Source organism: Cryptomeria japonica, chromosome 7 (assembly GCF_030272615.1).
Source record: "Cryptomeria japonica chromosome 7, Sugi_1.0, whole genome shotgun sequence".
In the NCBI taxonomy this organism is placed as follows: Eukaryota; Viridiplantae; Streptophyta; class Pinopsida; order Cupressales; family Cupressaceae; genus Cryptomeria; species Cryptomeria japonica.
This window is the reverse complement of record NC_081411.1, coordinates 857345256-857363947: the sequence shown is the minus strand read 5'-3', so window position 1 is coordinate 857363947 and position 18692 is coordinate 857345256. Positions and strand designations below refer to the sequence as shown.

Genomic DNA, 18692 nt, shown 5'->3' with positions numbered 1-18692 from the left:
ACTTTTAAAACCATCTTGTTGCTTTATTGTTTACAATGTTAATTCTCTTTCTACAAATCCATATTCTGAACACTAAGACTTAAACCTTACTTATATATAAATATGGTCGAAAAAAAAAACATTTATGAGACCTAAGTTCTTTTTCCACAATTCCCATCTCTTACACCTAAAGGAGGAAGACAGACAACTTCCACTAAAGCTTAAAATATGCTATTAAAATAAAAAAATTCATGTGGTGGCATTGCATTCCACATAACACAATTATTTTCATATGGCGGCATTGCCTTCCAGATAAGGAATAAACATTCTACTTTTATAAATTCTTTACAAAATTGCAATAACATCTAACTGGCGGCATTGCCTTCCAGATAAGGAATAAACATTCTACTTTTATAAATTCATTCACAAAATTACAATAACATCTAACTGGCGGCATTGCCTTCCAGATAAGGAATAAACATTCTACTTTTATAAATTCTTTACAAAATTGCAATAACATCTAACTGGTGGCATTGCCTTCCAGATAAGGAATAAACATTCTACTTTTATAAAAAATTTTACAAAATTGCAATAACATCTAACTGGCGACATTGCCTTCCAGATAAACTATATAAATTTTTTACTATAATGACATTTCAATGCTAGGAAATTTAATTTGTTGTAGATAATTTGCAATTCTAGGTTACAGATGCAGATATGGATGAAATAATTTTTTGGAGACCCCATGATACAATTTGAAGTAGTACATTACTTTATAGACACACATGTTTCTGTTTAGTTACAATGATGATTGCATATTTTTGAGATTGTAGTTTCGAATAAGTGTATGGTAGATGCTTAAGCAAATTAGTTGTAAAAACATTACATGGTAGAAACAATCCACTAAATGTACAACTAATAAATTTTTTTGCAGTGCCAGTCGAAGGATGCATACCTAATTATGGCGAAACTCCAAGGTATATAGTAGACACAACAAATATTTTGCAGAGAAAATATACAGGAAAGAGAGGAAACCCCAGAATATGATGCACTGAAAGTAAGAAATATACATTCGTTAAATCCTTTCCAAGAAAGAAAAACTGAATTTAATACAAAGCCTAGATGCTATCCCATGGAATGCAACAATCACAAAATTTGCAAAGAATGTTTGTTATCAGCATTACAACGCACATGAACTTTTTGTCAATGCGACTCAGGATGACTTACCAAACTTACCAAACTTATTTGAGAAATTTGACTGTTACAAGGAGTGTTTGAGCTGTGGAAAACAACCTAGGAAAACAATCTGCTCCATTTGGCATCCCAGAGTGCGTTCAAATCTGCCATTAAAATGTTTAACTCTTTTAGATCAAAATGTAACTCACTGTATTATTAGTCATTTAGGTATTAAGATTAAAAAAAATGATGCGAAAACTCTCTACAACCAAATTGTTCTCAAATGCAGTACCCATTTTATATGCCTCTGTGGAATACCATTCCATGAATGGATCTAAATAGCTAGTGCATAGCCCATTGGATTTGATCTGCACAAAAAAAGTTTATATGGTACGGGCAAGGATGTTAGGGTCTGAGAGCAGCATTGTTGGGTCTTTAGCTTTGAACTGTGTGTAAAGTAAACTACCTAAAGGATATTTTGAGACCAAACAAATCATGATGGACCAAGAATCAAAACCTATACCCTATGCATATTGGCTCTTACCATTTAATAATCGATTTTTACTGTGCTCTATAAAAGAAGGTTTTATCAGAGATTATCATAGAAACCTTTGATCTTGATGATGGAATATATAATATACTTGTCACTCCCCACCCCAAGTTTAAATGCACAAATTAGGGTGATTTTCTGGTTAAGATAAACTATAAATCGTTAAGATTTTTTGAGTCCACTCTTACAAACTACAATTTGTTAATGACTTTGATACATTATGAACATATTTGTTCATTAAATTAAGGGGAATCCTGAGGCCAATACATTTCACCAAGCACACGGAAGAGGTAAGGCAGTATATAGAAATTGGCCTGCAAATGGAGAAAGTTCAAGCACAATCAAACTACATGATGACTGAACCAATATTGAGCATAACATTCACAGACAGGCATCGGCCATATACCTGTTTCCAACATATGTAGACTGCTAATAATAGATCTGAAACCTTCTCAGAATCCTTTCCTCCTCCTACTTGACCCATACACGAAGAAACCTGCACCTTGTGGGGTGGTGAAAAATAAAATCTGGATTAATCATTACTGAATAGAAAAAACACATCCGTTATTCCTGGTAAAAGCAAAATGTAAAAGAAACTATTCATTATACTTGTTCAAATGCAAGCTAAAAGTGAAATGCCTATCCTCAAATTTGAATTCAATTAATACTGTTACAGTCACCGTTCTATTTTCTTTACGGTTCATTTTATCTTCCTTCTCATTGGAGTTTCAATGGCGTTGCTTCGTGTGGCTGGCGTTAAGGAATCTGTGACATCTTGGAACAGTTACAGCTCGGGAGTTTCAATGGCGTTGCTTCGTGTGGCTGACGTAAAGGAATTCGTGACAACTTGGAACAGTTACAACTTGGGTTGATCTTCACTTCTACATGCATAACTGATAGGAATATAAAACACTTCTTTTTTCTTACACCGTTACTGGTGATGACCCCTATGTGATGTCATTGTAGGTTACGCCTCTCGTAATAATAATGTTGCATAATTCAAATGATCAACTATTTACTATTTATGAGATTTTTTGTCCTAGTTCTTTTTATTATGCAACAATCATAAGTGGAGCCCTTTGATTTTTAATAGTAATAATAATTAATTTTATATATATATATATATATATATATATATATATGATATATTATATTGTAATTTAATATTAATGCATTTACTATGTTTTTTTAAAAATCTTAAAGCATAAACTAATGAGAGCCCAAAATTGAAATAAGTTGACTAAGTTTTCTATTGTATATATTTTTCAAATTTATTTCAAAATATACTTGAATTGTTTTATCAATCATTCTATTGGATAATTGTACTCAATAACCTTATTAATATGATGCAAGCATATACTATTTATTAGATTTTGTTTTTTTGCATTTTCATAATACTATTTTACAATAGTGTCACTATTACATAATAATAATAATAATGCATAGTTCTAATAGACATCAATTTACTATTATGAGATTTATTTTTTGTATTGATACAAAGTAAATTGCAATGAATTAGGGTTATTATGAGATTCTTTGTTCTTGTCCTCACTATGCAACAATGATAAGTGGAGCCATTTGATTTTTACAAATAATAATTAAAAAAATACATAAAATTTTTAATGTCACACACACACACACATTACAATGTAATGTTATTTGGTTATCATGAACATGCATGGATACTAATGCATTCACCATGTTTTTTTTAATCTTGAAGCATAAACCAATGAGAGCTTAGAATTTAAATAGGTTGACTACGTTTTCTAATGTATATTTTTTTTCAATTTTTTTTCAAAATATACAAGTTGCTTTATCTATTATTCTATGGGACAATAGTACTCATTAGTCTTATTAATATGATGTAAGCATTTTACTATTAATGCGAACCATTTTTTCATATTTTCATGTTATTACTTTAAATGATACTATTTTACAATAGTATCACATTACATATTAGTGTTGCATAGTTATAATAATCAACCATTTACTATTATGCAATTCTTTGTCACATTTCTTTTGATTATGCAACAATGATAATTGAAGCCATTTGATTTTTAATTTAAAAAATTAAAAAATACATAAAATTATGAAGACCAAACATATTGTATATATTATAATATAATAGATATGATATATTATATTATAGTTTTCGTTGACAGAGAGCACAAATACTAATGCATCCACTATATTTTTTAAATATTAAAGCATAAATCAATGAGAGACTATAATTAAAATAGGTTGACTAAGTTTTCTAATTTATATTTTTTTCAAGTTAATATCAAAATATATAAATTGCTTTATTTATCATTCTATTGGATAATATTACTCTACAATCTTTTTCATAAAATGAATTTCTATTAGAGGTCATGTGAAAAGACATGCTTAAGTCAATTAACCATACATCATTACAACATGGGAAGCCAAATTTACCATGAACTCATCACTATGTTCCTTCTCAAACTTGAAATCATAGTATTTTATTTCCCTTCCTCGCACTCCTTACAAATGTGTCTAGGATTACTACAATTCCAACAAATAAATTTGTACTTCCTAAGAGATTTAAATCTCCCTTTGGACTTTGGTTTTGACTTGTCATAGTTCTTGTTCTTCTTGCCTCTTTTTTAGGTCTTCCACAAATATTGAGTACCTCTTTGGCACTAATGGCTACCTTCCTCCTCATCTCTTTGAAAAGAGAATAATCCATAACATGTACAACTTTCAAGATAATTGAACCAGTCTTTATAGCCATAACAAAAGAATCCAATGAATCAAGCAAACAATAAAACTTGATTTGACATCTCTCATCATCGTCCATTTTTACACCAAATGAGCCACCAACGTATTGAGTGATTTTAGGTAGTTTGCAATTTATGCACCTTCTTCCATTCTCAAGGAATACAATTTTTTTTAGAGAAAATTTGTTCCCTAAAAATTTGGCTTGCTAAAAAAACTTCTACCTCTATTCTCCTTAGTGTGCTTGCCAACAGAATAATTCTTACAACTAAATCATAAAATATCTTCTATAGAGGCTTAGTCAATACTAGATTAGCTCAAAAAATCCAATAACCAATGAATGAAATCAAAAGGATCAAGTTATGATACCACATGTAAGAAAGCTAAGGTTTGAGAAGCTTCATACACCAAACCTTGAGAGAAGAATATGTAGACCATTTTAAATTTGATTTAAATATTATAAAAATAAGCTAAGATTGCAAAAACAATTTCTACACTAAACCTTGAAAGGAAAAAGTACATTTTTTTTCAAATTTAAGTTGAAGTTACAAAAAATTATATAGAAACACATTTATAATATTAATATGCATTAAAAATAAATACATAATAATTTACATGGAAAAAATATTTTCAAGAGAAACACTCACACTCCAAAGTAGATTAATATATTACTAAATAATCTTCAAAGTTACAATATACTTGCAGAGAAAGCCTTTCTAGAAGTTTCACTAATATGCAACAAGGAGTAATGTTAGGAATCTCAACCTAGAAATTATTATCCCAAAGCCTAAATATATATTCAAATACAATACATGTTATCAAATCACAACATTCCAAACACACCGGCACCTTCCATAGCTATAGATTATTGGAGTCTTCCTAAGGATTCAACTTTCATGGATTTGGTTATGGTATTCAAGGCTAATGAAGCTCACTATTGTGACGTCAATCATTTTGCATCAGTAAGCATGTTGTCATGTGCACCATCATTCATTTGTAGATAAATTTTCTTTTAATTGGGGAAGTTTTTATATCACAGATATCTATTTTGCATGTGGGTTAAATAAATTTCTTTATTTCTCCGAGTTATTCATTACCAAGGAAAAGAGTTGAGAGAGGCTACATTTCTACTTGGATACTGGACTAGCTGTCCTAATGGCTTCCATAATCAAGCAATAAAACCATGAATATTTTATTTAATCTAATGCAATTTAGTGTGCATATTTTTTCTTAGGATTTTATAATGATACTTACATGGTGTATATAATGGTTTTTTCCTTATTTATGAATGCTAATTTTTTTAAAATTTGATATCTCTTGACATATTTTACATAGATTTTTTAAAATATAGGTATGCTAGTAATATTAATATGCAATAAAACTTTACACAAAGAATGAGAAAAATATTTATAGGAGAAACACCCACACTCCAAAGTAGATCAATATATTACTAAATAATCTTCAAGGTTACAATATACTTGCACAACAAGCTTTTATAGAAGTTTCACCAATATGCAACAAGGAGTAATGTTAGGACCCTCAACCTACAACTATTATCCCAAAGCCTAAACATATATTCAAATACAATACAAGATATCATAAATGATAGCATAAACCAAATGTTAATACTATAGACCAAAACTATGATCCTCCAAACCAAAAAATAGCTCATAAAAGTAGAGGCATAAATGCTCATGCCCCTTGCACATGTAGAATTCCCAAGAATAGTCTATAACTATCACCTTGTAAGGAATTTGTTAAAATTTGTCACAAATGCTCATCATCACGTCCAAAGTAAGTTTCCTTAGTTTTAGCTCTTATAGTCATTCTATAATTTATTATAACATCATTAAAATAAATTATCACCTTGTAAGGAATTTGTTATAATTTGTCACAAATGCTCATCATCACGTCCAAAGTAAGTTTCCTTAGTTTTAGCTCTTATAATCATTCTATAATTTATTATAACATCATTAAAATAGACCACCTACATCATTTGATAACTACTAATTTATTTTTAAAAAAATCAAAACATGTTAGTGACACAAATGTCAAATCAAAATCTCACACTTTATTTTAATGAAATTCAATTATTTAATAATTATAAACAGTACCAAATAACTATTAAGTTTTTTAAAAATAATAAATAAATGAAATAAAAAATTTCAAAGTTGAGAGCTAATTTCCCAATACTTAAGAGCAAGCCCATTCTTAGCATCAAGATGTTTATATATACTCATTACTTATGAGGCCAAAGCAAGTTCTTAATATGTTATACACATATATCACTAAACATAAATAAATTGATTATCTGTGCATCTAATTGTAACCAGAAGTTTATTCTGCAATCCAAGAAGTATCCACCTTGTACTTCTCATGTTGGTGCCACATTGAATTCCATTAGCCACATATTAAGAACAATTCTAACTAGATCTACTGATCTGTATATTTGAGAATGAGTCTACTGTACACTGTAATTTGTTATCTTCCACTACCCACAGAATCTATGCTTTCTACCTGAAAGGTGGAAGAAACATTGGATCCAGAAAATGAATAAAACACATTGCTACTTTCATCAAATCTCACTTTTTTATGGTGGCTCCTCTCTTCTGAATCAATAAGCACAGACGTCTCTTCCTCATTAATATCCTTTTGGCTTTGCCAAGTATACCCTTCTCCTCCTCTCATCTTCCCATTTTTAATCCACAGGAGCTCTTGAACAACATCCTTCATGGAAGGTCGCCTCTGCACATCCACATCTAGACAAGCTTCTGCTAAATTAGCCACACTTGTCATGGATTCAATGTGATCCATTCCCACTAAGCGAGTATCGAATATTTCATGAAGAAGACCTTGGCCTTTTTTAGACAAGAACAAGGCTGTCAAGTTCCGTTGCTCTTTTGCTCTGTTTATAGACAGAGGTTTCATGCTGGTTAAGAGCTCCACCATTACTACTCCAAAGCTGTAGACATCCGATTTGTGTGTGAGCTGAACAGTCACGAAGTAGTGTGGATCCAAGTACCCAAATGTCCCCTTCACTTCGGTAGTCAGATGGGTATTGTCCGTTGGCATTAGACAGGACAATCCAAAGTCTGATAACTTTGGAGAGCATGTGGAGTCAAGTAAAATGTTTGCAGACTTGATATCTCTATGCACAATTGGAACTGATGTAGAAGAATGCAGGTAAGCCAGTGCTTCTGCAGTGTCTATTGTGATCTGTAACCTCGTATTCCATGTCAAGCATTCCATCCCATCCTTTCCATGGATATGATCAGATAGTGTGCCATTGGAGACATATTCATAGACCAGTAAAGGGATTCGAGTTTCCAAGCAGCAGCCCAGAAGTTTTATAACGTTTCTGTGATCAATCTGAGACAGAATTATGACTTCATTGATGAATTGATCGATTTGTTCCTCATCAACTTCTTTGCATTTTTTTATGGCCACCATTCGGCCTTCTGCTAGTTTGCCCCGGTAAACATAACCAAAACCTCCAACTCCGACTTTAAGGTCTTCGGAGAAATTATTAGTTGCCTTTATGAGCTCTGCTTCTGAGAAAATAGTGGATTTCCTTCGCCCTCTGTCTGAAGAGATGTATTCTTGCAGCAGAAGGCCTCTGTTTTGGAGAAAGTACTTTCTTCTCAGAAGCTTCTGTTTCCTTTTCTTCACTGCCCAAACCATGGCCCCTGCAATCAAAGACCCCCCTACCAGCGATGAAAAGATTCCTGCGTGATAAATTAGCAATATTCATCAGCCACTGTTGAAGAGTTTTACAATCTATTGTTCAAACCCTGCATAACATGAACATAATTTAGAGAATACCTATAAGCAGAGGGATGAGTATGCTGGCTTTCTCTGTGCAACTCTTTCTACCGTCGCCTTCTCCCTTCGTGCAGGAGCAGGTGAAACTACCCTCTAAGTTCCGACATAGTCCCACCGGTGGTGGAATGCAGTCATTCAATTTCGGATCAGCACATTCATCAATATCTGCAAGATTTAATTTTAAGTAATTTTTTTACATAAGTCTGCAAATAAATTCTGAAAAGAAAACTCAATTCTATTTCTCACTGGTTTACTTGTTTTTCAACTAGTATTAAATCGTTAAAACTGGTGATTAATTCACCTCCCTTTTAATGAGATTGTTTATTCTTTCATTTTTTTCAATCAGGTAAATTCCCCCTTCTTTGGGTAATATTCTGCTTATTTAAGAGTTTTTCTTCCTTCAGAGTTAGCTGGGATTTGCACCAGCTCTCATCGGTTGTGGTGAGCTGCACGTAGCATGCTGAAAGCATGATTAATCCATTTGGAAACCTATTTCCTTTCCTTGCTTGTGATCGTCTAGGTCAACATGAACTATTTAAACTCTGCTTGTGAACTGTAATAAATGAAATTGTCTTGCACTTGCAATCTATCATAAAAGAAATTAGATCAGCAATAAGAATTGACACACAGCATTAGTAAACATGCCAGTTCAAACATTTTGATTTTAAGGTGAGGCACGGGGCTTAATTTTTAAGCCACGTTTTACTATAATAAACAAATTCAAGTTTGGCTGTGCAGAAAGTATAGTATACTGTTAGGAGACGGGATTCCCGTGAGCAGGGGTACATCTAATTGTTATTAGCCGTGAGGAACTCTTTCAGATCGTTCAGGTTTCCTAGGATGCCTCATATCAATTTGGGCTGTGGATAAAATCTTCAACAGAAAATATACTAACTGCTAGGAGGAAGGAGGGCCAGGAATATACCTAATTGTAACTGAGAATAAGGAAAAACTACAGCTGAAGTTATCAAAACAATTGCAAACAAAATCCTAATGATGATCTGCAGATCACCAACACACAAAGATACAGAGAGACTTGGAGGACACATCAAGAATGTCTTATTGAAATTCATTATCCAAACTACACATTTATACAATAGGGTTCACAACTGAATCCAACTAATCTGAACAACTACCTTCTAAATTGCTAACAATAACTAATCACCCAAACTGTCTTCTAACACTTACGACAGTTTATTATCTGGGTTTCTTAGTATGCCTAAAATCAAGGTCGGCTATGGACTATGAAAAAATTCTTTAACAAAGAATATACCAACTTTCGGGATGCAGGGAGCCCGGCAAACAGGGCTAATTGTACAAGGTGTGACGAACAATTTCGGCCTTCTTAAGGGGAATAGCTCAAAAATCTCAGCTTTATACCGGGAGGGGTTTTGATCTACATAAATAACCACCTCTAACTGGGAGTAGGAAACATTGAGTGAATATTAAGGATGCATGTCAATTGGCATAAGATTAATTTGTTGATCTGCAGATAGAATAGACAGAACTGAGTCTTGATCCTGAAGTAGATGAACTGGAGGACAAACCGAAAATAACTCAGATTTCTCCATGGGTAATCTGAACAGCGGGTTGCTTTTCTTGTGACACTGTTGATGCTAGCGAAAAGGATTTAGGTTATGATGTTGTGTTGTTGTATAGTTTAGAGCTTTTCCAGTCTGTGTATGAACCAAGTATTGCGGAAATCCGAAATATTTGCTGTTACTGGAAATGTCAGACTTCAGTAGACACACACAGGTGGTTTTTGTGGACAGCTGGCAGCCTTATTGTCTGTTGTCAGAAAGCATCTCCATGAGAGTGAAATTGCAGGGAAATTGTTCCACTGAGTATGAAAATTTTATCACTACAACCAATTACGAGTCTAGATAAAAAATCATTGCAAAACAGCATCATTAGGCAAGAAAGATGACCGAACAAGTATCACCCGAGGGGAACTTTAAGTTTAGCCCATAAAACTAACCCAAAAACACAGAGTTTAGTACCATACCGGTGCACTGGAGGCCTCCCTGGTAACCATCACCCTCATACCCGTCATCACATACACACACCTTGTAGTCGGGCATGCCGATAACATCTTTACAATGAGCATGGTTGGAGCAGCATAGATTGTCCATTCGTTTGGCAGTGGAACAAATATTAGTTTCAGTAACATTAATACCCCAATCGATCTTTAGGCCATAAGTACCAGCCCCAAATTTTCCTTTATCAGACTCCTCTATCTTGAAGGTCGCTGGATCAAGTATGGTAGAGAACACGCACTTACCAGATGTCGGCTTCGCATAGGGCATCGCCTCAAATTTCACTTTTCTCCAATTCTCCATGAAGGTAGTTTGGCAGCAACCAAACCCATTACAGTAGTCAGGGTTCTTGATCTTCAAACACGAAGCCGCACACATTCCTCCAACTGTTATATTCTTTGAGGTAGGGGTAACAGAGGAAAACGATCCGTTGGCATAGCAACCAACTGAAGCAAACACATTGGAACCCGATATTGTGAAAGGGCCCTTTCTGGGAAGTGAAAAGTTTTGTTTTCCAGTCTGTGAGACGCTGCAACTGATGGCTTTGAGATGAGTCACATTGATTAGGAGAGAGTCGTTTGAGAGCTTTAAGACCTGGTATTCGCCTGTAGGAGTCGAAAGAAATGTGGTGTTCCCCTCTCCAAAAGTGGAGTTGTGTTTGCATACAAGAGAGAAATTGGAGTGCCCACAATTCGAACCCTTGATGTTGAAGGGGTAATTTATGTTGAGATACCCACATCTCTGTGGATACTGGCAGCCATTAGCTTCTCTTACGAAACACAAGAAGCAGCATGCCATGCAAAGAAGAACAATAAACTTCATCGTTCTTTTGGCTAGGAAGTTATAGGCACTGTAAAGAGGTGTGTATATAGACCAGATTGCTGAAACTATCAGTTCCTTCATTATTTAATTGCCAGGAAGACGAGGGTTTTGGCAAAAACATTTCCTAAATTGTTCAATGTTTGGTGGAAGTCTTCAGAACTGTCAAAGTCATCGTTGAAAAGTCTACTGCTAGTCGAAAGTGCTTTCCTTACCGCATTTTAAAACAAGATAAAGTAGTTAATGGAAATTCCATATCATGCATTAGATTCCAGCTGTTGCTCTCCATGGTGCAAAGGGAACGGTAGGATTTTAAGTCTGCAGTTAATCTTCACATAAAATGGTATTGTAAAAAAAATTTCAGATCTGCAAAACATAGTTTTTTTTGGTCTGATTTTTTGTGTTTTTACAGCAATGGAATACAGATCATGAAGATTTAGCTACTGAAAATTTCACGAAATTTCATTGTGTTTTGTGGATTTTAAAACCTCGGAATGTTGTTTTGTGTGGAGATTAGCCACATCCAGATTTTAATGCGTATTCTATATAAAGTCAAGATGAATGAAGGTAAGTTTCTACACTTATCACCATTCAATTGTGTACTTGTAAGTTTCTACACTTATCACCATTCACTTGTGTATTTTTTGAGTCAATTTCATTGATCCATATTTTCACGAGTAGTAGTTCACATGAATTCATCTCAGAATGAGTGGCACACTTAGCATTCAACGATGAATGGTGTACTTGTTAAGTGTACCACTCATTCTCATGAGAGATGGGTTCTTGTGAACCACTATCAATTAAACATGGGTCTATGAATTCGACTCAAAAGCTACACACTTGAATCCTCATAGCAATATCATAATAAATGAAGGTATTTTTATCACAATTCAAGTGTGTATCTTTTAAATTAAATTAATTGATTCATACTTTATGAATTGTGGTTCATATAAATCTTTTTTTTTTTTTTTGGTGAGTATTAACATTTATTTCATCAAGGTGATGAGAATAAGGGTAAAATCATAAGGTATTACTTTGATTCAAGCTTTGCTTGATCATGTTTTCCCAAGATCAAGCCCACCTCACTCACTATCCCATTTGGAAAACTTTTAACAAGTGTTGTGTCTTATGAACTAATTCATTATATAACTCATTTAACTTACTAATTGACAAGTGAGAGATGTTAATATATAATTTAACTCATCATAAATAAATTTCCATTTCATCCCGATGATGGATCACAGAGTGTGATTCAAAACGTTGATGAAAAAACTCTCACACAATCAAATCCAGAAGCAATGCAGAAAACAATTTCATGGATTGTGGAAATCTATTAGCATTAAATTTCCACTTTTCAAGAATGTTTTTGAATGTAAATCACATTAATAATAAAAAATAAATTATGTATTATTTTCATTTTATAATTTTTATAATTTTTTTTTAATATTGATAATAGTTTACAAAATTTCACTTATTTAGAAACCACCTCCATATTAGAAGTCAACTATTGAAGACCAAGAATTACAACTTAAAATTCCATACTCGATGTTCCTTTGAGAATTGAAATTGGATCTCCATAATGAAAACTCAATGTTTAAACCAATTAAACTCAACTCTTTGAACATTTACTAATATTTTATAATATAAAAATATTAATAATATATTTTTCACACTTATAATTCTATGCGGGAAAAGTGGGTCAATGAAACTCAAAACGTGAAAAGTGGAGCTCAAAGAGGCTTGCTCACACACCCACAACACTTCTTGGTGCAAGTTATGGAGTCATGAAGGATGACTCAACTTCTCAAGGTTAGTTCCATGGTTCTCTATCTCACAAGGTCCCTCAAACCAATGTCTTTGCTCTCTGATCACTGAGCAAAGTGGTTTAGAGATGACAAATGCAAGAACGAGGGATGCTTTTGATTGATTTAGTATGAATGCATTCCTATCTATGTCTGATTCTACAAGATGCAATAAACTAGATTATAAGATGACAAGATTAGCATAAATACTATCCTGACATACTATACTAGTCTAACATGTATTTCTTATGATAATGGAAATGTTTCTTAAAATGCTTATTAAGATCATTTCTATTCAAAGAGAGGTTAAATGCTAGATTAAAATGACTATAGCTTAGATGCATGAAACTTGAATCTCTGGATCCTTTTAATGGAGGAAGGAGAGCTCTATTTATAGCAAAAATAGGGCAATGGATGGTCAAGATTAAAAGAGTTAATCAAGGGTCAGGATTGAAAGTTATCAATCCATGTTTACAATTCTCACCAATAAAATGGTGATGATTGTCAACATAAGGTTGGTTGAGAGGAGAGGTAGGAAGCATTAAATGCTTGAGAAGACCTCATGGTTACCCTAGGACGTAAGGGTTAAGGTTAGGTCAAGGTTATCCATTGGATAAAGCTTTTACCCAAAGGATAAACTCTTGTGCAAAGGTTAAAGGGATAACTATGGTCAAAGCAATGAATGTTTGATGAGACCCTTAGGTTAGATGAAGGTTGAGTTAGGCAAAAGGTCTCTAATCATGCCACTAAGGGTTAGTTAACCATTAATGGCCTGAAGACTTTGGGGAAAAATTTGTGAGAGTCCTTCCAAATTTGGGGGCATTCAACAAGTTGGATAAAGGCTTTAATGTATTTGGAAGACTTTCCTCCAAATTTGAGAAGTGACCTCCTCAAATTTAGGGAAAAGGGATAATGAATGGTTTTGGGTTAATTGATTAGGTTTAGAAGAATCTAGAAGAATTTAGGAAGGGGTTGCAAGTGGGAGATGTAGAAAAATGCAAGTGGGTGAGGAATAATAGGATTTAATTAAAATAATTTGTTTTATTTTAATTTGGTTGCAACTTGGTAATTTGAATAAATTAGATTTATTCAATTTGGGGGGAAACTATTTAATTAAATGTAAATTTAATTAAATGAAAATTTAATTAAATGGCTTAGATAGAAGAAGGGTATATTAATTAAATCTTAATTTAATTAATTAGAAGAATTTAAGAGTAATTAAATGAGTAAAATTCACTTAATTAATTATGCAACTTTTCGGTGTCTACATTTTGCCCCTCTTTGAAGTGACGTGTGTGCACATGTTGATTCAAAGAAAATGATGTGTTGTCCTGATTTAATTATGATCAATTTTACGTTGTGCCCCAGATTTGATAATCGATGGTGATAATGCCTCCTCGGGTGATGAATCAAAAATTTTGAAAATTTGATTTGATTTGGATAATTTTGATAGCATTGTAAATTTTGGTCTATGTTGAATGCATAAATTGATTCATCTCTCGATAATGATGTTGGGTAGGTTGGTATGAGATCCCATGAGCGATGTTCGTGTTCCTCTGTGTAACCCTAATTTTGATTTACCCTATAAAAGGGGAAAAGGTAATTCCTTTTGTCTCATTTGTGCTTGTTGACTTTGGAGATAGTGACATTTGGAGAGAAGTCAGCATGTCGATTCCATATTCTTCTCACCGATTCGAGCGCGTTAGGAGGTATCAGAGGCCTACCGCATATGGACCACCGGTAAGTCAACCTTTTTGACCCTTGTTTGATTTTTGGTTTTGTCGTTTTTGATCTTTTTTTGAATTTTTTATGCAGATTTTTACGTTTTAGCGTGTCTAGTCAAAAGAGTAGCGTATACGAAAAATTTCGTAGCGCGTAGAGTTTGTCAAATAGGGTAGCGTCCGAATTTTAAAGGCTAGTGCATCGTTAGGTTAGGGTAGCACGTCAAATTTTGTTAGCGCACCGGGGGTACAGGGTAGCGCATAGGGTAAAATGGGTAGCGTGGGGAAAATATCCAGCGCATAGGGCTTTTAGAGGGTCGCATGGGTAGGTCATGGTAGCTCGTAGATGTGACCTAGCGCATAGGGGTAAATGCGTGGCGTGTGGGAGGAATAGAATAGCGCATAGGGTTTTTGTAGCGCGTAGGGTAGTGGAGAGGGCGCTTGAGAAGAAAAGTGTAGCGCGTAGAGTTAGACTAGCGCATAGGGAGAATTGGATAGCGCGTGGAGAAAACATGTTAGTGCATGAGAAGCAGTTTAGCACATAGAGAAAATGATTTAGCGCATAGGAAGAAAAATTTGGCATAATAGGATTTGTGAATGAGAAAAGTAGGTTGAAGTCGTGCCTGCTGGGATAAGTGGAGTTTTTGCAAGTCGTTGTGTCTGTTGTGATTGATATGATAGGTTGTCCAATATGCGTTGATTTATATAACTTGATTTGATTTACGATGTTTCAAGTTGATATAGATTTGATGTGATATGATGTGGAACTTGATTTTAATTTGTTCAAAGTTTTCAAGTTTTGGATATGAATGTGTTTGAAATGGATTGTGGAGCTTGAGTTGTGTTACAAGCTAATATGGAACTTGAGTTGTTTTACAAGTTGATATGATTTGAAACTTGAGTTGTTTTACAAGTTGATATGATGTGATGGATTGAAATGGTGTGAAACTTGATTTAGGTTTGTTCAAAGTTTTCAAGTTTTGGATATGAATGTGTTTGAAATGGATTGTGGAGCTTGAGTTGTGTTATAAGTTGATATGGAACTTGAGTTGTTTTACAAGTTGATATGATTTGAAACTTGAGTTGTTTTACAAGTTGATATGATATGATGGATTGATATGGTGTAAAACTTGATTTAGATTTGTTCAAAGTTTTCAAGTTGTTGAGATGATTTTGAGTTTGATGTTCATGTATTGATGAGAGAACTGATATTGGACTTGCTTTGTTTTTGACAGGAGCGTCTTGGAGTATTGTAGTCGCATGAGAAATTTCTAAGACCGTGGTCCTTAATACCACGATTGACACAGGGAGACCGAGATATTATTGACAGATGTGGTTTGACCTCTTTGCTAGACATACCTCGATTTATCGTAAACCGGGGCTTACTGACAGCATTAGCAAAGAGGTGGCATAGTGGTGCAGGAGCACCCTTCAAAGGGCTCCCACCATTTGCTTTTGATTGTGTTCATGCTTCTTTAAGAAGCCATTGTATATACAATAAGAGCCATGTGCTCATTGGTCCTAGTTTAGGTCCTAGTTTGGTCTTAGGGTCATAAGTCAAGATTGAGATTTTCTTGAAAGTAGAGGGCATGTGTGCCTTTGAGGTGTTTAGGGTCCTTTTTAGCATGGTGGTGTCCTTAGGTTAGCCCAATGTGGGTCTAGGAGTCAAGAAAATCAACATTGAGAAAGTTGCTCAAAAGTTGCAAAAGTTGCATGACAACTTTTCAAAGTTGTCAAGCAACTTTTCCACCTAGTGGTTAAAATCTTTAGTTTAAGTGTGGAAAACCCTAATATGGGCACATAGATTGAGGAGAGGGTAGTATAAGTAGTTACAAACCCTAAGATAATGGGTTGGATGTCAGTTGTTGTACGGCCAAAGCAAAGGGACTTGATTGTGACTGTAATTTTGTTGCCAAGCGGCACAAATGGAGTAAAGAAAGATCATTAATGGATTGATTTTCGAGAAAAACTGTGTTGTGTGACCTGTATGGTGTAATTACTTCCTTTTTGAGCATTTAGATTAGGTTTTGATTTATATGTGAGGTGTGTTTGTAAATATTTTGTAACTTGCCTTCTCATTGTCCAGTTTTGGACTGTTGAGAAAATGGGTTCATAACTCCATTCCCCATTGTGGAATCACCATGAAACCATGGGGAATGAGAGTCCAGACCCTGTACTATACTCCAAAGAAAGCAGGGCCCTGGAAGATGTAGGGAGGCCATCAAAAGACCCACTCCTAGGCGAGACTGAATAGTGCCCAACTAGGAAGGGTTAAGTTGCAGAGGTCTTGGAGAGCAAGGAAGGTCAGAGAAGGAGGCACCCTTTGGAGGAGTTGTAGAGGGGTGAGTGGAGCACCATTGGTGTGAAGGAGGAGCTTCCACCAATCAAGACAAGGAGGCAAGAGCACCAAACCTACAATGTGACCCTGGCAGGCCTAAAAACCCTCTTAAAAAACCCTTAAAAACCTTAAAATCCACCTAGGGCAGTGTACGGACACTTGGAGGCCTAAAACCAGAAAAATCCTTGAGCCCTTGCCAAATGAATAGCAGGTCTTTTAGGAAGTTTCACAAGAAAGTGCATCATTTGCAAGAGGGAGCCCTAAAGGACCAGGTAGGAGGCCTAATTGGTCACAATCCTTGTAGCCCTATTTTGTGGCAAAAGACAAAATTGTGAAATCGGTAAGGGGTAGGAAGCTTGAAACCTCTTGGGGGCACATGAATGGGTGGAAAAACCTTGTATTAGTCTTGAACTATCCTTGCTAAGACCTAGGAAGGTGTGGAACAAGCCAAACCCTTATTAGACTAAGTAAGGGTTCTTTGAGTCTCATGAGTAGGTGAGACCTTAGGAGTGAAAATTCAAATTGTTGGTGGGTGGATTGGGCAAGGTCAGGGGATTCCACAAGCAGAGGAAGTCCTAGAGACCCTAGGGTGTGGTTAGAGCACCTGGTGATCCAAGGAGAGGATCCAAGAGCATAGATTAGGCTAGTCTATCCCAAACCCCATCCCATCAGATTGGTATCAGAGCAAGTTAAAGATTTGGTGGACCGTGCATGTCTCTACATACTGGTGAATCAGTAGGGGAGAGTAGAATGGTCACTAATGCAAAGCTGGGTAGGGAGGTAGAAGAGTAGAAGGAGAAGAATAGACTCCTTGAAGAAGCTATGAGTGAGATAAGGGACAAACTGCAAGAAGTGGTAGATTAGAGGACACAAGAACCTTGGGGTGAAGACACCAAGGATAAAGGCAAGAAAACTATAGACATAGATGACATTATACCTGAACCAGATCCCTTGTTCAATGAAGAACCATTTGTAAAGGTTATTAAGGCTTTGAACACCAAAGCTTTTGAAGGATTTCCACATTTCAGTGGAAGGATGGACATAGACACCGTCATGGAATGGATTGAGGGTATGGAGAACCACTTTGAGTTTGAGGGAGTGACAGAGGCTCAAAAGGTTAAGGTTGCCAAATCAAGATTAAGGGGAGCAACTTTAACATGGTGGAAGTATCTACAAGAAGAGAGAGTTAGCATGGGGAAGCTACCTATTGTCAATTGAAAAGCCATGGTGAGTAAGATCAAGGAGAACTACTTACCAGAGGATTATGAAGTCCAACTTCATAAGAAGAGACATGGATTGAAACAAAAAGACCTTGATGTGACCTCCTACACCGAAGAATTTCAAAAGCTTTGTCTTAGATCCAAATTCCAAGAAGATGAATCTATCAAGGTGGCTAGGTATCTAAGCGGCCTAAAGTGGAACATTCAAGAGGAGATAAGCCTATGGACTCCTACTACTATCCAAAAATGTCATCAACTTGCTGCCAAGGTGGAAGAGAGGAACAAAAGAAAAGGAGACTCTAATAATATGGGTAGAGGCAGAGGTAGAGATCAAATGAATCACTAAGGTGGTTATAAAAGCAAGGCAAATGAACAAAGGAACCAAGGAGAAGCCAAGTTGACTGAGCATAGCAGTGAAACCAATCTTAGAGGGGGCCATTCTAGAGGAAGAGGTGCACAAGGTGGTCTAAGTAGGGGTAGAGGTACCGGCAGG

At 35.1% G+C, this 18692-nt stretch overlaps 1 protein-coding gene across 1 annotated transcript; it reads right to left on the bottom strand.

The window, feature by feature from the left end:
• Positions 1 to 6726: 6726 nt before the first annotated feature.
• LOC131047035 (wall-associated receptor kinase-like 6) lies at positions 6727 to 11294 on the bottom strand. Its single transcript, XM_057980829.2, has 3 exons — positions 10269 to 11294; positions 8264 to 8428; positions 6727 to 8166 (listed from the first exon to the last, which is right to left on the bottom strand). The coding sequence occupies exons 1-3, from the start codon at positions 11200 to 11202 to the stop codon at positions 6923 to 6925; spliced, it is 2343 nt and encodes a 780-aa protein (XP_057836812.1). The 5' UTR covers positions 11203 to 11294; the 3' UTR covers positions 6727 to 6922.
• Positions 11295 to 18692: the final 7398 nt, after the last annotated feature.

Excerpts from the sequence above, each read along its gene's own strand:
- LOC131047035 (XM_057980829.2), bottom strand. The coding sequence starts at position 11,202 with ATGAAGGAACTGATAGTTTCAGCAATCTGGTCTATATACACACCTCTT. Across the intron at positions 8,429-10,268 it reads GGGAGGCCTCCAGTGCACCG|ATATTGATGAATGTGCTGAT; the intron begins GTATGGTACTAA and ends TAAATCTTGCAG. Across the intron at positions 8,167-8,263 it reads ACTCATCCCTCTGCTTATAG|GAATCTTTTCATCGCTGGTA; the intron begins GTATTCTCTAAA and ends TTTATCACGCAG.